At 35.9% G+C, this 24,707-nt stretch overlaps 1 protein-coding gene across 1 annotated transcript in view; it reads right to left on the bottom strand.

Annotated features, from left to right (window-relative positions):
• LOC133539484 (sodium-dependent neutral amino acid transporter B(0)AT1-like) overlaps positions 1 to 20,711 on the bottom strand; it is a 25,932-nt gene extending 5,221 nt beyond the window's left edge. The window contains exons 1-10 of the mRNA XM_061881474.1: positions 20,435 to 20,711; positions 20,236 to 20,376; positions 20,020 to 20,157; positions 17,218 to 17,399; positions 17,035 to 17,145; positions 9,231 to 9,343; positions 9,035 to 9,163; positions 6,219 to 6,375; positions 5,946 to 6,150; positions 1,251 to 1,410 (exon numbers count right to left, since the gene is read on the bottom strand). Coding sequence (XP_061737458.1) covers positions 1,251 to 1,410; positions 5,946 to 6,150; positions 6,219 to 6,375; positions 9,035 to 9,163; positions 9,231 to 9,343; positions 17,035 to 17,145; positions 17,218 to 17,399; positions 20,020 to 20,157; positions 20,236 to 20,376; positions 20,435 to 20,633 — 1,535 coding nt within the window. The 5' untranslated portion in view covers positions 20,634 to 20,711. The remainder of the gene's footprint in view (positions 1 to 1,250; positions 1,411 to 5,945; positions 6,151 to 6,218; positions 6,376 to 9,034; positions 9,164 to 9,230; positions 9,344 to 17,034; positions 17,146 to 17,217; positions 17,400 to 20,019; positions 20,158 to 20,235; positions 20,377 to 20,434) is intronic.
• Positions 20,712 to 24,707: the final 3,996 nt, after the last annotated feature.

Raw genomic sequence — 24,707 nt, 5'->3', positions numbered from 1 at the left:
TACATTTAACCTAAATGGTGCTAAAAAAATATTATAAAATATTATAAATATATATTTGTTCCTTTTACACTTTTGCCTTATTTGTGCTTGGATTTTTAAATGTGTCCTTTACACACACACACACACACACACACACACACACACACACACACACACACACACACACACACACACACACACACACACATACATACATATATACATATATATATATACATATATATATATATATATATATATATATATATATATATATATATATATATGTATATATATATATATACATATATATACATACATATATATATATATATATATACACATATACATACACACACACACAATTATTATATTGTATATCATTTTAATATATATTGATACATTGTTTTATTACATCCATATCACATGTACTCATGATTGTATATCATTTTAATATATATTAATAAATTATTTTATTACATCCATATTACATGTACTCATTATTGTATACCATTTTAATATATATTAATAAATTGTTTTATTACATCCATATTACATGTAGATATTATTATAATTGTATAAAATGTGTCAGCTGAACAAATCCCCAAATTATTTCACTTGGCTTTCTTTATGTGCTTAATGTGTTTGTAAAGTTTGACTTAAATTTGTGTTATTTTTATTCCATGGCTTTTAACACTGAGTAATATCCATCCTGCAATGGTGCCCCATTATACCCCTGCTGTGAACCTGTTTTTATGTTTTACTTATTTTATTTTATTTATTTATTTTCTATCATGTTCTGTTTGTGTTGTGTTTGCTCGGTTTTTGTTTTTAACCTGCCCATTGTACAGCACTCTGCTACCCATGTGGTAAATTTTTAATGTGCTATATAAATAAAGTTGATTACAATTAAATAAAAAAAATAAAAAATAATTTAAGTAATCACAAAATATTACCTTTATTTATGATTAAATAAACCTTTTTTTTTCTTTTAAATAAAAACCCTGTATTTAATTTACAATAAAGTATCTATTATTGTTATTAAGGTCACTGACGAAAAAAGCCAGCAATTAAAAAAAGACAACACATTTTGGGAGTAAATTGTTTCTTTCTCAAGACACAAATAAATTCCCTTGTGAAAAGCACTTCCTCGAACCGACTTTACACTTCTGTCGGTGCTTTTAAAACTATAGAAATCAATAATTAACGAAGCAAACGAGGGAGGAAAAAAACAAGTTTGATTAAGGTAATCGCTTCCTTGAAGAACGTACCTATCTACGCCATAAATGTACACAACAGCCACCATCTCAGAGAGTCCGATGACCAGAAGAGGAATAGAACCGGCAAAGTTGTCAAAAAGAGCCAGCCAGTAGTTCCCTGAGCGCATGGCGAATATGAGCCCAAAGGAGAAGGAGATAAAACACGTCACCCCTGAAATAGAAAACATATGTACATACTTTATTTATTCTTTAGTAGCTTCATTAGGTCCAATAGCATGAGATTACTATATAACATTGCTTCTATAATGGAACAGAAAAGAAGAAAAGTGTGATGATAACCATAGCATCAGAAATGTTACTTAATTACTGGCCATTCAATAAAATAAAAGCCAAACTATTAATCAAATAATAATTAAATACACTTTGTGAACATGTATTTATCACCGTATTGTCCGGAACCAATTAACCGTGATAAATGACTGTGCATATAAAAAAATAGAATATACTAATATGATATAAACTTTTACCAGGCACATATGCTCATGTCAATAATATTAAATGGACACATTACAATCATCCCTGCAATACTCAAAAAACACCACCAGGCAGCAGTATTGCCACAACTGACAGCTGAGTTTCACAGATACGTTAAAATTGTGAAATTAATTATTAATTAAATCTAATAATGAAAAAATATAATTAAATAAAGGACTAAAGGATTACACGAGTCACCAACTAATAAAATATAATTGGATTTAATATGACATTACATAATTGATTGACATATTTAATAATATGTATCTATTTAATTCCAGATGTCAGAAATTTATGACACAATAAAGTTATTTTTAAATATTTATGGATACAGTAAATTCATGGAGTGTTTACAGCAGGTTTGTAAAATAACTAATAATAATATAATAATAAGAATATATTCAAGAAATAATAACATTATTAACTAACTAAGTCCTTAAATAATTAATTAAATATTAAACAAATTAGATACAATATTAGATGAATTATAAAATATTAAAATAAGCGAATAAATAATTGAATTAAATTTTGTATTAAAAATGAAGGAAATATGTATTAACACATTCATGTATTTAATTCCAATTAGGACTAATTAATGACACATTTAAGTAAATATTAAAGATATATAGATACATTAAATTCATAAAGTGCTGACAGCAGGTTGGTGAATTAATGAAAACAATTTTGAAATAATGAAATTAATAATTAAATACATATTAAAACAGTTTAATAAAAGATTACATAAATACTCAAATATCAAAATAAACAATTATATAATTAAATCATGAGATTTATTTTACTTAAAATAAATTAATGCCACATTTAATAACACGTTCCTGTATTTATTTCCAATTACAATTAATTAATAACACATCAAAGTGAATGTTTGAAAATTATAGATACATTAAATACATGAAGTGCTGAAAGCAGGCTAGTGAAATAATGAATTACATTGTGAAATAGTGAAATCAATAATTAAGTAAATATTAAAACAGTTTAATAAAGGATTACATAAATAATAAAGTGAAGTGAATTATATTTATATAGCGCTTTTCTCTAGTGACTCAAAGCGCTTTACATAGTGAAACCCAATATCTAAGTTACATTTAAACCAGTGAGGGTGGCACAGGGAGCACGTGGGTAAAGTGTCTTGCCAAAGGACACAACGGCAGTGACTAGGATGGCGGAAGCGGGAATTGAACCTGCAACCCTGAAGTTGCTGGCACGGCCACTCTACCAACCGAGCTATACCGAGCTAAACTATAAAAATAAACAATTAGATAATTAAATAATGAAATTGAATTTTACTTTAAATAAATTAATAACACACATTTAATAACACATTCATGTATTTAATTCCAATTATAATTATTAATGTTGCATCAAAGTGACTATTTAAAAATGATTGAAACATTAAATTCCTGAAGTGCTGACAGCAGGTTTGTGAAATAATGAATTACTTTATGAAATACTGAAATAAATAAATATTGAAACAGTTTAATAAAGGATTACATAAATAATAAAATATCAAAATAAAAAAATAGATAATTAAATAATGAAATTAAATTTTACGTTAAATAAATTAATAACACACATTTACTAACACATTCATGTATTTAATTCCAATTATAATTAGTTAATGAGGCATCAAAGTGCCTCACTAATTAATGACGCATCAAAGGGAATATTTAAAAATGATGGATACATCAAATTCATAAAGTGCTGACAGCAGGTTTCAGAAATAATTAATGAGATCTTAAAATAATTACATCAGCAATTATTTGAAATCAATAATCATTCAAATATTTTGAAAAAATAATGTCAATAAGTAGATATAAAAATAAGCAAATACATGAATAAATAACTTCATGAAATGTTAAAGGCCTACTGAAACCCACTACTACCGACCAAGCAGTCTGATAGTTTATATATCATTGATGAAATATTAACATTGCAACACATGCCAATACGGCCTTTTTAGTTTACTAAACTGCAATTTTAAATTTCCCGCGAGGTATCCTGTTGAAAACGTCGCTGAATGCTGACGCGTATGATGACGCGTGCGTGTGACGTCACCGGTTGTAACTGACATTTTCTTCCAGCACCGATCACGGCTAAAAGTCGTCTGCTTTAATCGCATAATTACACAGTAATCTGGACATCTGTGTTGCTGAATATTTTGCAATTTGTTCAATTAATAATGGAGGAGTCAAAGAAGAAAGATGTAGGTGGGAAGCGGTGTATTACAGCTCCCTTAAGCAACGCAAACACAGTCGGTGTTTTCTTGTTTACATTCCCGAAGTTGAAGCTTTACTATGCAACCACATGTCAACCGGCAGGTTTCGGTGAGAAAATTGTGGTAATAAGTCGGCTCTTACCGTAGACATGAGCGGAACTTGCGTCCTCCTGTAGCTGCGGACTCTCTTACCTCCTCCCACCCGTGGCCACACCTCTCCGACTTTCAGGTACCATATAATCTCGCTAAAACACTAGTAACACAATAAGCAGATAAGGGATTTTCCAGAATTATCCTAGTAAATGTGTGTAATAACATCTGAATCACTCCCACTGCCCTCGCCTTTATTTGTATTTTTTTTTCTTGTCCTTCACTCTCACTTTCCTCATCCACAAATCTTTCATCCTCGCTCAAATTAATGGGGAAAGTTTCTTACAAGTACTATTATCACTGGAGGAAAAGGAATAGCTAAACATGCTTCACTACACACACCGCAGGAGTATACAATAGCTCACCGGCGCCACAATAAAAACAAACGCCATGGGAGGGTCGACACCTGAAATCAACTGTAATGATACCAAGTAGAAGAGTGTATATAGTCGATACTACAATGATTACTCCTATATTTTTTACCGACAAAAAACTTTTGTCCTTTTCTTGAAATTCATATTATGTTGATAAAGTCAGTAAATACATCCCTGGACACATGAGGTCTTTGAATATGACCAATGTATGATCCTGTAAACACTTGGTATCGGATCAATGCCCAAATGTGTGTTATCATCCAAAACTAATGTAAAGTATCAAAGAAGAGAATAATAAGTGATTATTACATTTTAACAGAAGTGTAGATAGAACATGTTAAAACAGAAAATAAGCAGATATGAACAGTAAATGAACAAGTAGATTAATAATTATTTTTTTACAGTTTGTCCTTTATAACATTGACAAAATAGTAGGTGTATAAATGACACAATATGTTACTGCATACGTCAGCAGACTAATTAGGAGTCTTTGTTTGTTTACTTACTACTAAAAGATAAGTTCACTATTTTGTTAAAGGACTAAATGACAATAATAAACATATGTTTAATATACCCTAACATTTTTTCTTCAAATAAAGACAATTATGAAGACAATTGTGGTAATAAGTCGGCTCTTACCGTAGACATGAGCGGAACTTGCATCCTCCTGTAGCTGCGGACTCTCTTACCTCCTCCCACCCGTGGCCACACCTCTCCGACTTTCAGGTACCATATAATCTCGCTAAAACACTAGTAACACAATTAGCAGATACGGGATTTTCCAGAATTATCCTAGTGAATGTGTCTAATAACATCTGAATCTCTACCAATGCCCTCGCCTTCATTTATATATATTTTTTCTTGTCCTTCACTCTCACTTTCCTCATCCACAAATCTTTCATCCTCGCTCAAATTAATGGGGAAATCATCGCTTTTTCGGTCCGAATCGCTCTCGCTGCTGGTGGCCATGATTGTAAACAATGTGAGGATGTGAGGAGCTCCACAACCCGTGACGTCACGCGCACATCGTCTGCTACTTCCGCTACAGGCAAGGCTTCTTTATTAGCGACCAAAAGTTGCGAACTTTATTGTCGATGTTCTTTAGTAAATTCTTTCGGCAAAAATATGGCAATATCGCGAAATGATCAAGTATGACACATAGAATGGACCTGCTATCCCCGTTTGAATAAGAAAATCTAATTTCAGTAGGCCTTTAAATAAATAAATTATTGACACATTGAATGGCAGTTTTATGTATTTAGTTGCAATTACAATTAATAATTGACATTGAAGTAATCATTTAAAAATGTATTTATCTATTTAATTCTTTCCCATTTGACCCTCCACAGGCATCAGCGATTAATCGCAAATAACAACGGACAAAATGTGATTAATTGCGATGAATAAATTGCATTGCCATAATAAATATTGCATCGTAAATAAAGACATTACCACAGAAGAGCTCTTTGGGCCAGGTTTTGGGGAGCACTCCCAAGTCCTGCAGCGGCACCACCACGCCCTCCACGTTCCCAAACATGGTGGACAGGCCCAGGCAGAAGAGCATGATGAAGAAGAGCACGGCCCAGATGGGCGAGACGGGCATCTTGGTGATGGCCTCGGTGAAGACGATGAAGGCCAAGCCCGTGCCCTCCACGCCCTGCGGGAGGACAGTGGTCAGCAACGCGCGGCACACGCTCCCCTTGGGCGCTGGCAGCCGCCCCCTACCTGGCTGAGGAAGAACTGCATGTCGCACGTTTGTATGGCCAGCCCTTGGACGACTTCTGGACTGGTCTGGTTGAGATAGGCCAGCATGTGCTCGTAGTTGCTCCCCGTGATGTTGTCCTCGGGCAGGTTGAAGGTGTTTATCAGCGTCAATATGTTGCTGCAAAACACATCCAGCCTTTTAAACTCCAATACAGTTCAAAAACATTCAATAAAAACTATTAGTAAATTTAAATTAAATAAACAATAACAGATAATGATAATAACAAAACCCCACCTTTTTAGCACAGCTTTTACCTAATTTCTCCGCCTTCTTTTTTTTTTTTAAATGCACTGCTTGCCTATCTGTTTTATCCAGTGCTGTCATGTTTTTATTTTTATTTTACGCCATACTATCTTTATTTATCAAGCCCTTTAAAAACAAGTACAGTTGGAGAACAAAGGGATGTAGACCACAAAGAAATAGAGGCAAAGCACAGAACAGAAGTAAAATACACATTGAAAAAGCATGTGCAAATTATCCTCAGAACAGTTTGTTGGATAAAAGCCATTAAAAAGTTAAAAACAGTTAAAAAAAATCATATCTATGCTTCTATGTTTCATCTCGTGTTAATCTAGTGTTTTTCATGTTTTTATTTCTATTTGAATTTAAAAATATCTATTTTTCAATTCAAATAGAATTTAAAAATAGATAAACACTAGTTATATCTAGTGTTTATCTAGTATTTTTCATGTTTTTATTTCTACTTAAATTTAAACATATCCATGCTTCTGAGTTATATCTAGTGTTTATCTAGTATTTTTAATGTTTTTATTTCTACTTAAATTTAAAAATATCTATGTTTCTGAGTTATATCTAGTGTTTACCTAGTATTTTCAATGTTTTTATTTCTACTTAAATTTAAAAATATCAATGTTTCTATGTTTTATCTAGTGTTTTTCATGTTTTTGTTTCTAATTAAATTTTCTACTATTTATTTTAACTTTATATTTAAATTTTTTACCTTTTTTATTATTATTTTTTTTTATACTTTGTAGCACTTTGAGATTTTAACAAATGTAAAGTGCGTTACAAATTAAATTCATCATTATTATTCTCATAAAATAAATAAATACAAATATATAATATAAGGATTATGTATTTATATACACAAGGTTGTACAAAATACCGGTACTAATGAATCAAAAACGGTACTATACTGTTTGAAAAGTACCGCTTCACCATATACATACATACATATATATATATATATATATATACACATATATACATATACATATATATACATATATACATATATACATTCACATATATATACACACATATGTATATGGGTTATACTTGTATAGCGCTTTTCTACCTTCAAGGTACTCAAAGCGCTTTGACACTATTTCCACATTCACCCATTCACACACACATTCACACACTGATGGCGGTAGCTGCCATGCAAGGCCCTAACCACGAACCATCAGGAGCAAGGGTGAAGTGTCTTGCTCAAGGACACAACAGACGTGACGAGGTTGGTACAAGGTGGGGATTGAACCAGGAACCCTCAGGTTGCTGGCACGGCCACTCTCCCAACTTTGCCACGCCACATGTATATATATATATATATATATATATATATATATATATATATATATATATATATACACACACATATATATACATACAGTGTATATATATATATATATATATATTTTTTTTTTTTTTACTGGCATGGCTGGTTTTGTGTGCAGAGGAGCATGTTCGGCAGTGCACACACACAGAGTACTTACAAGCAGACACAGTGTGTAGACAGAAAAGGGAAAATGGACGCATTTTGGTGTAAAAAGTAAAGATAAAGGTGAAGTTATAACACTGAAACATCCTCAGGAAGAGCTGCTTTAAGACATGGCTAGGTAGCTAGCGGCTAACATCCATTCGCAGTGTTTTAGCTACTTCTAAATCACTAATCCTGGCCTCCATGGCGACAAAGTAAGTTTCTTACAAGAAACTTACTTTGTCGCCATGGAGGACAAGGAATAGCTAAACATGCTTCACTACACACACTGTAGGAGTATACAATAGCTCACCGGCGTCACAATGTAAACAAACGCCGTGGGTGGATCGACACCGGACATCAACTGTGATGATACCAAGTACAAGAGTGTATCTAGTCGATACTACTATGATTACTCCTATATTTTTTACCGACAAAAAACTTTTTTCCTTTTTTTCAAATTCACACATGAGGTCTTTGAATATGACCAATGTATGATCCTGTAAACACTTGGTATCGGATCAATGCCCAAATGTGTGTTATCATCCAAAACTAATGTAAAGTATCAAAGAAGCGAATAATAAGTGATTATTACATTTTAACAGATGTGCAAATAGAACATGTTAAAACAGAAAATAAGCAGATATGAACAGTAAAGGAATAAGTACATTATTAATCAATTTTTTTACAGTTTGTCCTTCATATTTTGCACAAAATAATAGCTGTATAAATGACACAATATGTTACTGCATACGTCAGCAGACTAATTAGGAGTCATTGTTTGTTTACTTACTACTAAAAGACAAGTTCACTATTTTATTAAAGGACTAAATGACAATAATAAACATATGTTTAATGTACACTAACATTTTTTCTTCAAATAAAGACAATTATGCCTCTTTTTTGGGGTCCCCTTTATTTAGAAAAGCATCGAACTACATTTTGGTATTGACACAACCCTAATATATATATATATATATATATATAAATATATATATATATATATATATATCAAATTAAATAATATCAAAAGAAAATTACATGAAAAAAACTCACCCTGCCAGGCAATCGTCGTACTTTTCCGTGGCCCTGAAGCCGATGATGGAGTAGATGACGGTGGCGGAGAAGACGGACGTGCACCCGTTGATGATGGAGATGAGAACGGCGTCCTGCTCGCAGTTATTGCTGCGACAAACCAGGCAAAATGTCTCTCAAACAAACGCTCCAAAAATGGTTAATGGTGCCCACTCACTGGATGGAGTTGTAGCTGGAGAAGGAGATGAGGCCTCCGAAGGCCAAAGAGAAGGAGTAGAAGACCTGAGCGCCCGCATCCAACCAGGTTTCCGGGTTCATTAGCTCCGCCACCTTTGGAGCAGAGCATAAAATATGATAAATAACTCTCTCTCGTGTCCTTCAAATGTCTTTATTACGTGTCTTTGGAGCGACACAGTCATAAATTAGACTTATCTGTTATGTTTTGTTGTGGTCATGTTATGTTTTGTTTTTTGTACATTCAGTTCTTGCTTTTGCACTTTTTTGTTTTCTTTGTTTCCATAGCAACTCATTAATTTTCACCTGGCCCTGATGTCACGCCCCTGTCCTCAGCTCTCACACCTGTTTGTAATGATCATAGTCATTATTTAAACCACAGTTACCTGTTAGGCAGTCTGGCAACTTCACATCCCGTATTCCTCAACTCCTTTCATGCCAAAGACCATGTTCATTTTGTCCTCGCCATGTAAGTTTTGTTATTCATGCCACAGTGCAAGTGTTTTTGTTGTATGTTTATAGTTTTTAGCCTTTATGCTAGTCATTTGTTTTTCATTAGTCACGTCTGGGGCTTCACGGTGGCAGAGGGGTTAGTGCGTCTGCCTCACAATACGAAGTTCCTGCAGTCCTGGGTTCAATTCCAGGCTCGGGATCTTTCTGTGTGGAGTTTGCATGTTCTCCCCGTGAATGCGTGGGTTCCTTCCGGGTACTCCGGCTTCCTCTCACTTCCAAAGACATGCACCTGGGGATAGGTTGATTGGCAACACTAAATTGGCCCTAGTGTGTGAATGTGAGTGTGAATGTTGTCCGTCTATCTGTGTTGGCCCTGCGATAAGGTGGCGACTTGTCCAGGGTGTACCCCGCCTTCCGCCCGATTGTAGCTGGGCGACCCCAAATTAAGAAGACCTTAAGCCGCGACCCCAAAAGGGAATAAGCGGTAGAAAATGGATGGATGGATATTCAAGTTTGTTCTCCGCCATTGTGCGCGCCATTTGTTTGCCATTTTGTAGTTTGTTTGTATAGTAATAAATCAAAATGTACTTACATTCATGTCTCGCTCGTGCCAATTTCCCTTTGCATCGGAGAAACAAACTATCCCATAGTCCAAGTCATAGTCCAAGTGTGACATTATCTGTCTATTATACTTTTATTACCACCACACACACAATATAGCTGCGGTCAAATTGTATGCTTTGCATTACTAGCAACATCACATTGCAGGGTCACTTTTACACGACTGAATAAGTCGGGGTGCACCAGTCCAATATTGATATCGGATATCAGTATCAGATGATATCCACTTGCGTGTAGTACATCTGATACAAGAAGTCCTGCGGCTGGACAGCCAGTTAGCATCAAATACGCACACAAATTTCTATTTATTTAGTCAAGTTATAAAAAGAAAAAAAAAGGTAAAAATACTGGCAGCTACACAACAGCTAAGCACACAATAGCGCACGAGCTACACGTACGCAATAGTCATAGAACAATTTTGCAAAAAACAAAAAGTATTATAATTTTTGACATATATATTTTTTAAATGTTTCAATTAAAAATGTAATGTATAAAAAATATTCAAAGCATAAACGAAAACACAAATGCAAAATACACAAAATGAGCAATATTGCAGTTTAAAACAGCACATTGGTGATTAAAAAAAAGTATCAAACAATTCTAGTTGCGTATTACACGTACAAAGTACAAAGTCTCAAAGGCCAGAAATGTATTAGAAAGAATCCAGTAACAAACATGTCCGCATCATTCAACTCACTGCATCTTGAGCTGAGCGTCATGAACTATTGTGACCACCAGGTGTCACCAAAAAACAAATTATCCCTCCACTTCATCCCTAAAGATAGGATACCGTATTTCCTTAAATTGCCGCCGGTGCGCTAATTAATTTTAAACCTCTTCTCACTCCTGCGCTTACCAAAGGCATGCGGTAAAAGTAAGCATGCGCTAATTATTTCAAAACCTCTTCTCACTCCGGCACTTACCAAAGGTATGCAGTAAAAATTTGAGTGTGATGTAATCTTGGACCTTAAATCCTACTGAATAGCTCTTAATCTTCTTCCCTTTATGAGATTTCAAATTACCGGTATAGAAATCAGCCTCCTCCATTTTGAAGATGACAGGGGAAGTGTCACTTGTGACGTCACAAGTTTGACCCGGCGGTAATACTAAGCATGCGCTAATTATTTTGCAAAGCGAGTTTGACCCGGCAGTAATTCAAGGCAGGCGCATACCATATGCCCTCCAGCAATTCAAGGGAATACGGTAAGTACAGACGGTTAATAAGAAAAGTAATGTAATATAGTAGTAGTCTGGGTTTTTCATACCTAAATAATAAATAATGATTGGTGCTAATATCGTATTGGATTATTACCGGTACCAGCCATTACTCAAAGCTCCAATATTGGTATTGTATCGGAAGTGAAAAGGTTGTATCGAGACTAATCTGTCAGGCTTGCCACTGACAGTTTGTTTGTGTTTTAGTTTTTCCTCTGTGTGTGTTTAGTATTTCCTGTTTTTAGTTCCTGTCAGCGCTCTTATTTTGTCTGTTTCCTGTTTTTTTCCCCCTGTGCGCGTTTTCCCCTCAGGTGCGGCTGATTGGCACCTGGCCACACCTGGTGTCAATCAGCCCGATCCTTTTTGTACCTGATTTGTCGATGTCACTTCTCGTCACTCTTGTCATGTATTATCGTTCCTGTCGTGTCGTACCTTGTCGTGTCTTTGCAGCGTAGTGGTGAGCCAATACTCAAAGCTCCAATATTGGTATTGTATCGGAAGTGAAAAGGTTGTATCGGGACTAATCTGTCAGGCTTGCCACTGACAGTTTGTTTGTGTTTTAGTTTTTCTTCTTGTTTGTGTTTTAGTTTTTCCTCTGTGTGTGTTTAGTATTTCCTGTTTTTAGTTCCTGTCAGCGCTCTTATTTTGTCTGTTTTCTGTTTTTTTTCCCTGTGCGCGTTTTCCCCTCAGCTTCGGCTGATTGGCACCTGGCCACACCTGGTGTCAATCAGCCCGCTCCTATTTTTACCTGATTTGGCGATGTCACTTCTTGTCGCTCTTTTCATGTATTATCGCTCCTGCCGTGTCGTACCTTGTCGTGTCTTTGCAGCGTAGTGGTAAGCCAATAATCAAAGCTCCAATATTGGTATTGTATCGGAAGTGAAAATGTTGTATCGGGACTAATCTGTCAGGCTTGCCACTGACAGTTTTTTTGTGTTTTAGTTTTTCCTCTCTGTGCGTTTAGTATTTCCTGTTTTTAGTTCCTGTCAGCGCTCTTATTTTGTCTGTTTCCTGTTTTTTTTCCCCCCTGTGCACGTTTCCCCCTCAGCTGCGGCACCTGGCCACACCTGGTGTCAATCAGCCCGCTCCTATGTGTACCTGACTTGTCGATGTCACTTCTTGTCGCTCTTGTCATGTATTATCGCTCCTGTCGTGTCGTACCTTGTCGTGTCTTTGCAGCGTAGCGGTAAGCTATATTCGTTTGATGTTTGTAGCTTACTGTTTTTTGTTTCCTGCTTCCAGTTTGTTTTCATATTACAAGAACGACTTCTGTTTCCTGCTCGATACCTGCTAGCTTCCACGCTAAGCTTTTTTGTTTTTGCTAGCTTCCATGCTAAGCTCCGTTTATTTTCTAGTTCCCATGCTAGCTCTCTTTGTTTGTTATCCGCCTTGTCGTGCTTTTTGTTGTACCACTTTGGTTTTTTCTCGTTTTAGTATTTTAATTAAAACATTTTTTCCTACTCAATGCCTGCCTCCTTCTCTGCATCTTGGGGTTCGTCACAAACTAACTCTGATATAATCGACTATAGTTATATTATTCACATGTGAATAATGCTGTATAATAGATTGTATTTATATTGTTCACATGTGAATAATGCTGTATAATAGACTGTATTTATATTATTCACATGTGAATAATGCTGTATAATAGACTGTATTTATATTATTCACATGTGAATAATGCTGTATAATAGACTGTATTTATATTATTCACATGTGAATAATGCTGTATAATAGACTGTATTTATATTATTCGCTTGTGAATAATGCCGTATAGTAGACTCTATTTATGTTATTCACATGTGAATAATGCTGTATAATAGACTGTATTTATATTATTCACATGTGAATAGTGCTGTATAATAGACTGTATTTATATTATTCACATGTGAATAGTGCTGTATAATAGACTGTATGTATGTTATTCACATGTGAATAATGCTGTATAATAGACTGTATTTATATTGTTCACATGTGAATAATGCTGTATAATAGACTGTTTTTATTTCATTCACTTGTGAATAATTCTGTATAATAGACTGTTTTTATTTCATTCACATGTGTATTATGCTGTATAACAGACTGCATTTATATTATTCGCATGTGAACAATGCCGTATAATAGACTCTATATATGTTATTCACATGTGAATAATGCTGTATAATAGACTGTATTTATATTATTCACATGTGAATAATGCTGTATAATAGACTGTATTTATATTATTCACATGTAAAAGATACCTAAGTGTTTATTATTTATTGTGAGCGAACTGTGGTGCTGACTTTCCCCCAGGGATCAATAAAGTACTTTCTATTCTATTCTATTCTATTCTATTCTATTCATAGTTGATAACTTCAGGGCAGCAGTACCCACCAGATCCAGCAAATGGTGCTATTTTTCTTTCCAGCTTTTATTTCTATTCATATTTGTCTAATGATTGTTGCTTTGAGTGTGTGTCTGGCATATGTGAATGTTTGGCAAGCAGTTATGAAATATCTTTATGAGTTCTGCCTAGCAACAACTAAAAAACAAAACAAAACACTCATCCAGGAAATGTTTTATCTGGCTGTTACAGTTGTGAGGTTTTATTTATAATAATTAATCTCCTGGTGAAAGATTTAAAAAAATAATGTAATAAATGTAGACTTCATGAAATAACTCCAAAGCGTGAAATATCTAAATTTGTCATAACATATGGAATTATGAGTTAGTATTTTCTAATAAATTATGGAAAATGAAGCGCAACATATTATCAATTAATATATTATACATTAATTAATATCCAAGTTAGCAGCATATTTATTTAGGCACAAAAAATCAGAAAACATATATAAAATAAATATCAAATGTATAAATTACATGAAAACATACAAAATGAAGTATTTTTGAATTAGTTAATTAAAAAAAAAATACAGTATTTACTACTTAAGTAAAAAAAATATATAATGTATTTCATAAGCCTAATATGCTTATCAACTTCGGTATGAAAATATATATTGCAGTTTTTTTTGCTGTAATAGAAATGTGAACTCATTGCATTTTTAGAAAAAGTATAATGTATTAGTTATTTTACAACCATTGAAGAACTCGTCATTTTGATAAGTCTTAGCTAGTTTATTAAATGTGTTTAATATTTATAATATATAACATATATATTTATAATAATCTTGTAATGTCCTGTCTTGTAAATATTTTACAATGTACTGCTTTTATATTTCCTGTATTTTATATTATTACTTTGAATTGTTTTATATTTTAATGGTTTTATCCTGTAAAGCAGGGGTGTCAAACTCATTTTAGCTCAGAGGCCACGAGGAGGAAAATCCATTCCCAAGTGGGCCGGAATGGTAAATTCATGGCATGATAACTTCAAAATAAAGACAACTTTAGGTTGTTTACTTTGTTTTACTTTGGCCAAAAATAGAACAAACACATTGTGAAAATGTACAAATCACAAATAATCCTCTTCAAGTTTGTTGAAAATTCTGAGGAAATTGGTGCAGTTTCAAAAACACAATGAGTTTAGACTTGGTCTCAGTTTATCTACAAAGCCAGGATTAAACATTAAATTGCAGTCTTTCTGGGATTGAACGAAAAACACATGTAAACTCTTCGAGGTATCAAACACCTCCTTTGTCATGTCCACGTATCAATCCAGAGTAAACCCAACAAACCGTGAGAATCGGAAGTAAAACTATTCAAAAGGGTTCAGTTTTCTCACTATATTTTCATACCTTAGTTCAGGGGTGTCAAACTCAAATACAGAGTGGGCCAAAATTCTAAACTGAACAAAGCTGCGGGCCAAAGTTGAACAAGTTAACCTTTTAATAGGGACCCAAACAAGTTTTGCATTGAATATTGAACAAGCAAGGCTTATATACCTTTATAGTGACATGCAAAATCGAGTTTTGTTGGTAGTGGGGTGTATATTGTAGCGTCCCGGAAGAATTAGTGCTGCAAGGGCTCCTGGGTATTTGATCTGTTGTGTTTATGTTGTGTTACGGTGCAGATGTTCTCCCGACATGTGTTTGTCATTCTTGTTTGGTGTGGGTTCACAGTGTGGTGTAACAGTGTTAAAGTTGTTTATACAGCCACCCTCAGTGTAACCTGTATGGCTGTTGACCAAGTATGCCTTGCATTTACTTGTGTGTGTGTGTAGAAGCCGCATATATTACGTGACTGGGCCGGCACACTGTTTGTGTGGAGGAAAAGCGGATGTGACGATAGGTTGTAGAGGATGCTAAAAGCAGTACCTTTTAAGGCACGCCCCCAATATTGTTGCCCGGGGGGAAATCCGGGAGAATGGTTGCCCTGGGAGATTTTGTGGGGGGTGGGCACTGAAATTCGGGATTCTCCTGGAAAAATCGGGAGGTTTGGGAAGAATGAAAATTAACGTTGAATGCGATGATACAGCGCCACCGCCACTATATAATACCGGCGGGCCAGCTCTAATGTTAATTTATTATTGCCTCAAGGGCCAAATGAAATTACACGGCGGGCCAGAGTTTGACACCCATGCCTTAGTTGGAGCCTGTCGTGGCGGTAATCCTAGAACCCGCTGGTAGAACACCTTATTTCACCGGTTTGGTCCATGTGCCGCCTCTAATGGTTCTGATATTCCGAAGCGTTTTGGGTGTATAGAAAAGAGTTTTATCTATTTATTATTATTATTAACTGACAAAAGGATGACAATGAGGCATCTTGCAATGGTAAAAGTTGATTTTCAAGACAAAAAAATTATTTTCAAGGTAAAAGTTGATTATCGGAGTACACAAGATACTACCGTCTATTCTTAAATCCCACATAAAGGGGAGTAAGGGTGCCAAATAACGATGTGTTTCAAGCAGAAGACACAAACCTCTTGCTGGTCCTAACAGAATTGCTATTGTGACATCCAGTGGACACATTCAGAACAGCAGTTTCTTTCATAAAAAAAAAAAAAATGCAACTCATTTTAATACTTGGTAAATTCATCAGGCAGGCCGGATAAAACCTATTGGCGGGCCTTATCCGGCCCACGGGCCGTATGTTTGACACCCCTGCTGTAAAGCGTCTTTGAGTACTCTGAAAAGCGCTATACCAAATAAAATGTATTAATATTATTATCATTATTATAAATATTCAGTATTTTTTTTTAAATTATGATAATTAAAAGCGACCAAATAAAATGTAGTAATATTATTATTATTATTATAAATATTCAGTATTTTTTTTTAATTATGACAATTAAAAGCGACCAAATAAAATGTAGTAATGTTATTATTATTATTATTATTATTATTATTATAAATATTCAGTATTTTTTTTAAATTATGACAATTGAAAATGTATTATTTTTCAAGTTTCGTGTATTAATTATTTTACCAGCAAGGAAGAAGAATGAGGAATTTGAATAAGACCAGGCAAGTATGACATGGTGATGTAGTTTCAAGTAGCCTCTTCAAAATAAAGAAAAAAATACACAAATATTTACATTTACGACCACAAGTACTTACATCTGGCGTGAAAAGGAACTTGATTCCTTCCAGGGAGCCTTTGAGAGTCAGGCCTCGAATGAGGAAGATGGTGAGGACCAAGTACGGCAGAGTGGAAGTGATGTACACGGCCTGCATGACAAAACATCAATCATCCAGTGTTTGGTGCACCAGGTTCTTATTCCCTGGTTTCGGATCTCAGACCTTGCCCGAGGTCTCGATCCCCCGGATGCAGCAGACGTAGAGAACGGTCCAGGCGGACACCAGGGAGAGCACCATCCACCACTGCAGACCGCCGCCGTCTTCGATGCTCGCCGACGTGTTGATGGTCTCTCGGTACCAGAAGTAATCCACCGTGCTGCTGCGAGCGCATTCGTCCACGGGACCTGCACCGCCCACAAACATCCTTGGTCCCGGTGCGAAAATCCTCAAAACAATCCTCAGGCAGGAATTCAAAACAAAGGTGCAATTTTTGACATTCCTGAGTTGACTTTGCTGCGGTTTATGAGTCACTCATGTGAAGGACGAGGCCAAAGTGTTTATGGCGGATTATCAAGAGGGTGAGGCCACGCACACCTGCATCACGTTGGTGTGTTTTGGGGGAGAGACTACTGGATGCACAAGAAGAACTTTACTCATATCTGATAATAATAACAACGGTTGCCTTCAAAGCTGATATTCCTGCATTTAAACACACAAACATGACATTGAACTAGGGTTGTACGGTACACCGGTACTAGTAAAGTACTGCAATACTAATGAATCATATTCGGTACTATACCGCCTCTAAAAAAGACCCCCTTCTTTTTTTAAACAGGCATGACTGTGACGCTTCGCTAGCATCGTGGTGTTGGTTCGTTCTCTCAAATTATGCAGTCGGACTTGGACACAGCGTGAAGGTAAGAAAGGATGATTTATTTATGCTAACAAAACAGACTAAGAACAAAAACACTTGCACAAGTCACTAAAAATAAAACAAACAGAACTAGCATGGGAGCTAGAAGGAACTAAAGGCGCTAGCATGTGAGCTAGGGAAATAAACAGAGGAATAGTGTGGAAGCTAACGAGTATAAAAAGGCTTTACCGCAATCGGGGATCAGCGACGTCACCTGTTGCATCGAACAGAAACTAGACTGCGAGACTGAATGAACAAAAAGGGCAGGCTTAAATAAAGGAGATAATCACAGAGCAGGTGCGCGTGAAACACAAGATGCAGGTCAATCAATCAATCAATGTTTACTTATATAGCCCTAAATCACTAGTGTCTCAAAGGGCTTCACAAACCACAACACAAACCACTACGACATTCTCAGTAGGCCCACATAAGGGCAAGGAAAACTCACACCCAGTGGGACGTCGGTGACAATGAGGACTATGAGAACCTTGGAGAGGACCGCATATGTGGGCAACCCCCACCCCTCTCTAGGGGACCGAAAGCAATGGATGTCGAGCGTGTCTAGCATGATACTGTGAAAAGTTCAGTCCATAGTGGATCCAACACAGCGTGGCTATGGCAAGGGAAAAAAACAGGAAGTGCCACCAGGAACTAAGGAAGACGAAAACCAAACAGGAAGTGATGTACAAACAGAACAAAACCAGAATATGACATGATCCGAGCCGCGGATAATGACAATGACAGCGCGTCATCACGTGGTGACATTGCTCTTTTTACTAGCAGAGGAGCATGTTCGGCAGTGCACGCGCACCGAGTGCTTTCAAGCAGACACAGTGTGTAGACAAAAAAAGGGAAAACGGTGTAAAAAGTAAAAATAAAGGTGACGTTATAACACTGAAACCCTCAGGAGGAGCTGCTTTAACACATAATTCGCAAGCTCTGCAGAGTTTTAACTACTTCTAAATCACTAATCCTCGCCTCCATGGCGACAAAGTGAGTTTCTTACATGTACCATTATCACTGGAGGACGAGGAATAGCCAAATATGCCTCACTACACACCGAAGGACGATACAATAGCTCACCGGCGCCACAATGTACAAACCCCGTTTCCATATGAGTTGGGAAATTGTGTTAGATGTAAATATAAACAGAATACAATGATTTGCAAATCCTTTTCAACCAATATTCAGTTGAATATGCTACAAAGACAACATATTTGATGTTCAAACTGATTAACATTTTTTTTTTTTTTTTTACAAATAATCATTAACTTTAGAATTTGATGCCAGCAACATGTGACAAAGAAGTTGGTAAAGGTGGCAATACATACTGATAAAGTTGAGGAATACTCATCAAACACTTATTTGGAACATCCCACAGGTGTGCAGGCTAATTGGGAACAGGTGGGTGCCATGATTGGGTATAAAAACAGCTTCCCAAACAATGCTCAGTCTTTCACAAGAAAGGATGGGGCGAGGTACACCCCTTTGTCCACAACTGCGTGAGCAAATAGTCAAACAGTTTAAGAACAACATTTCTCAAAGTGCAATTGCAAGAAATTTAGGGATTTCAACATCTACGCTCCATAATTTTATCAAAAGATTCAGAGAATCTGAAGAAATCTATCCAATTAAGCGGCATGGCCGGAAACCAACATTGAATGACCGTGACTTTCGATCCCTCAGACGGCACTGTATCAAAAACATCAATCTCTAAAGGATATCACCACATGGGCTCAGGGACACTTCAGAAAACCACTGTCACTAAATACAGTTTGTCGTTACATTTTTGGGGTTTGGTTGTTTTATTAGATGGCAATTTTCGCAGGTCCTGATGTGTGTGTCAAATATGGTGAGTTTTGAAGCATTTTAAGGGGGTCAAATTACAGCTCGAAGAGGCGGCGGAAGAAAGAAAGAAAGAATAATAAAACCCACAAAATACAATAGGGTCCTCTGTCCCATTGTAAACAATAGGGACATTGCGGTCCCTAAATATATTACTCTTTTGTTGTTTATTTCAGCGTATCATAACAGTGCCCCTAGTGGTCGTGAGTGGTACATGCATAACATGAAGATCTCACCAAGCTGTGGGGCGTACACAATAAACACACCTGTGCGGTTTGCGTTGAGGGGACACTGGCTCCATGGCAGAGGATCCTGGAAGGAGTTGAAGAGATACCACATGATCCACGCCATGATGGTGTTGTAGTACATGCCCACCAGGAAGGAGACCAGCAAGGACGAAATACCTGTGGCCGAACGACAGGTGAGCGTCTGAAAACAAAACAATAAAAAAGAAATACCCCGTAGCGTTTTCTGGAACCTACCGACTCCCGCCAGGTAAGGGTTGATTGTCCTCCACACGCCCACGTTGCCCTTCCTCAGGCGCTGACCGATGGCAAACTCCAGGTGCAGCAGTGGGATCCCCTCCAGAACCAGCAGGATCAGGAAGGGGATCATGAAGGCGCCTGGAAGAACGTTCCATGAAGACACCCGTACGGAGTCCCACCTCAAACTAAGTCCTACCTCCTCCGTGGCTCTGGCACAGGTAAGGGAACCTCCACACGTTGCCCAGCCCCACGCAGAAGCCCACACAGGTGAGCAGGTACTGCGCTTTGTTGTCCCATTTGGGTCTGTCTCCGACCTCCTCCTTCTCCAGCTTCTCCAGCTCAATGAGACTGGGGATCCGGTCCTCCAGCCCCGGGTTTGGTAGTTTCAGCTTCATGGCGCCCTGACGGTGGCTGTAGATCTCCCGGTGTGTCGTCCTGGGTTATGTGCTGGTGCTCAGGAAGACTCAGGTACTTAGTGGTTAGTTATCAGTGGCTCATTGACCAATATGTCGTGTCAGCAGAAAAGCAGCCGCGGGGAAAAGGTGTGGCCTTCCTGACAACTTGACAATGGTTAATGCATCACATGGGGGGTGGGGGGGGGGGGGGGGGGGGTCATCACAAACACGTTGCACCGGCAAGATAAATATGACGTGCATCCCTGTACGAGGCGAAGGGTCAACTTGAGGTGGCAAATGATATAAAGTCGGATGAATTAGCAGGTTTAGAAACGATATCATTCATTTACCTTTGGGAATGGTAAAAGTAAGGGGTTATAGCTAAAGTAATGGTATTGATGAAGGTACAGGTAATGGTATTGATAAGGGTAAGGGTGAAGGTAAAAGTAATGGCAATAGCAAAAGGTAACGGTAAAGGTACAAGTAGCAATAAAGGTATGGGTAAGGGTGAAGGTGATGGTAATGGTAAAGGTACAGGGAATTGTAATGGTAATAGAAAAAGTAATGGTAAAGGTTGATAGCCATGGTAGAGGTAAAAGTACAGGTAATGGTACTGAAAATGTTACGGGTGAAGGTAAAAGTAATGGTAAAGGTACAATTAGCAATAAAGGTACGGGTAAGGGTGAAGGTGGTGGTAAGAACAAAAGTGATGGTAATGGTACAGGTATTTGTAATAGTAAAGGTGTTTATAATGGTAAAGATAAAGGAAATGTTACAGGTAATGGTAATGATAATAACAGTAGTGTAATATAATGGTAAAGGTACAAGTGCTGATAAAGGTTAATAGTCATGGTAGAGGTAAAAGCACAGGTAATGGTAAATAGAAAGGTACAGGTTACGGGTGAAGGTAAAAGTAATGGTAAAGGTACAATTAGCAATAAAGGCACGGGTAAGGGTGAAAGTGGTGGTAAGAGCAAAAGTGATGGTAATGGTACAGGTAATTGTAATGGTAAAGGTGTTTATAATGGTAAAGAAAAAGGAAACGTTACAGGTAAGGGTAATGATAATAACAGTAATGTAATATAATGGTAAAGGTACAAGTGCTGATAAAGGTTAATAGTCATGGTAGAGGTAAAAGAACAGGTAATGGTAATGGTCAATATAAAGGTACAGGTAATGGTACTGAAAAGGTTATGGGTGAAGGTAAAAGTAATGGTAAAGGTACAATTACCAATAAAGGCACGGGTAAGGTTGAAAGGGATGGTAAGAACAAAAGTGATGGTAATGGTACAGGTATTTGTAATGGTAAAGGTGTTTATAATGGTAAAGATAAAGGAAATGTTACAGGTAATGGTAATGATAATAACAGTAGTGTAATATAATGGTAAAGGTACAAGTGCTGATAAAGGTAATAGTCATGGTAGAGGTAAAAGTACAGGTAATGGTAAATATAAAGGTACAGGGAATGGTACTTAAAAGGTTACGGGTGAAGGTAAAAGTAATGGTAAAGGTACAAGTAGCAATAAAGGTTAACAGTGATGGTAAAGGCAAAATAACAGGTAATGGTAAATATAACTGTAAAGGTGAAATTATTGGTAACAGTAACGTAATGGTAAAGGTGGAGACAAATGCAAATATAATGGTAACGGTAGAAGTAATAGCAATAGAAAAAGTAATGGGGAAGGTAAATTTACAGGAAATGGTAAGGGTAATTATGTACAAGTACGGGAAATGGTAAATATAAAGGTAAAGGTGAAGTTTATGGTAAAGATAATGGTAACAGTAATGTAAAGGTGAAGATAAGTATAAAGATAAATGTAAATATAAAGGTAAAGGCGAGGACAAATGTAAATATAAAGGTAAAGATGAATGTAAATGTAAATATAAAGGTAAAGGTAAAGAGTAATTGTCGTGTTTACATGACTTGGAAGATGAGAATGTTCCATTGAAGAACATGACATGTTGAAAAATAAACATATTTCATCTCCCAGCAGAAGAGCACATTGAACCAGCCTATCAAATCTAATCTAATTTAATCTAATCTAATCTAAACTCCCCACAACACACCTTTGCTAGTCCTTGGAGACGTCTCTTTTGAACTTTTCACCGTTAAAACGTGTTTCCACTCTTCAGAAGACATGTCCCTGCCGTGTTTCTTGATGTGCACACAGATTGTCGGCTTGCATATCTAATCACTGTTTGTCTTGCATGCAATTATTGACGACAAGTCGGTAAAAAACTTCCAGAAAACAATCATGCAACTCACGCTTCCTTCTCAAGCACCTCTGTGTCTACACTTTTATTATATGTACTCTGTTTGATGTAGTTTGATTCTAGTTTATTGTATTCTATTATGTTATTTTACGCTGTTCTGTTCTTTTGGATTTAATTCTATTCCAATTTATTTTCTTTTCATTTTTTTGATTGTGTTCAATTATATTTTAATTTAATTTATTTTATTATATTATATTTTATTTCATAATGTTTGTTGTCCCTGTATTCTCTTTTATTGTTATTATATTCTAAGCAATTTTATTATATTAAATTCTATCTAATTTAAATGTATGTTATTTTATTTTATTAAATTTATGGTTGTCTATCTGTGTTGGCCCTGCGATGAGGTGGCGACTTGTCCAGGGTGTACCCCGCCTTCCGCCCAATTGTAGCTGAGATAGGCGCCAGCGCCCCCCGCGACCCCAAAAGGGAATAAGCGGTAGAAAATGGATGGATGGATGGATGGTTGTTGTCCCTGTGTTTTGTTTTGCTTTTATTATATTCTAAGCTATTTCATTCTATTATATTCTATTTAATTGTACTGCATTTTATTTTATTCCATTTGTTCATTGTCCCTGTGTTTCTTTTATCATATTCTAAGATATTTTATTCTATTACATTCTATTTCATTTAATTGTATTGTATTTGATTTCATTATATATTTTTTGACTATATTCTATTTATGTTTGTTGTCCCTGTGTTCTCTTATTTGTATTATATTCTAAACTATTTTATTCTATTATATTTAATTTAATTCTATTCTATTCTATTATTTTCTACTCCATTTAATATCATTCTCATTTCTTTTAATTTATTGTATTGTATTTTGTTTTATGGTATTATATTAATATTGTTTCCACGTCCTATTTTTTTTTTTTGTTCTGTTATTTTCTATTTCATTTTATCCTATTCTATTCTATTTTTATTCTGTTATATTCTATTTCATTTAATATGATTGTTCTATGGGGCGGTATAGCTCGGATGGTAGAGTGGCCGTGCCAGCGACTTGAGGGTTCCAGGTTCGATCCCCGCTTCTGCCATCCTAGTTACTGCCGTTGTGTCCTTGGGCAAGACACTTTACCTACCTGCCTCCATCCAGTGCCACGCACTTTGTAAAGCGCTTTGAGTCACTAGAGAAAAAGCGCTATATAAATATAATTCACTTCACTATTCTACTTTATTTTTTTATTTGTATTGTATTGTATTTTATTCTATTCTCCACTTTTATTTTATTATACAAATACGAAATATATATTTATATATATTTTATTAATGTTTGTTGTTCCTCGGTGTGTATATATGTATGTGTATATATGTATGTATATATATATATATATATATATATATGTATATTTAGTATATGTATATATGTATATATGTATATATATGTATATATACACACACACACACAAACACACAAACATATACTATACTACCATTGTGTAACAAGACAGCATTTTAATATGGGTCTTGTAAAACAGAAATAAAAACCAGGGGAAAACAATTCCAGGACTAGTTAAACATTGACTCATATGTTGATGCATAAATGACACAGTAAAAAAGGAGATGCTGTGTGTGAAATGGTGCAGTTAACATTTAGCTAAGGCTCTAAAAGAAAGATGTTTGTGTGCAGTATGATGCAGTATACTGAAAAAGTTTATCTCCTTTATTCATACCCAACATTTTTTTAAGCTGGGTGAGAATATCTTTTGCATTTTTGTCCTTTACAAGAGAAGAAAAATATATTTTACTGCCTCTCTCCACATACAAAACCTTCAAATTAAACTTGTTGCAGCGAGC

Source organism: Nerophis ophidion, linkage group LG21 (assembly GCF_033978795.1).
Source record: "Nerophis ophidion isolate RoL-2023_Sa linkage group LG21, RoL_Noph_v1.0, whole genome shotgun sequence".
In the NCBI taxonomy this organism is placed as follows: domain Eukaryota; kingdom Metazoa; phylum Chordata; class Actinopteri; order Syngnathiformes; family Syngnathidae; genus Nerophis; species Nerophis ophidion.
This window is presented reverse-complemented; position numbering and strand designations above follow the sequence as displayed.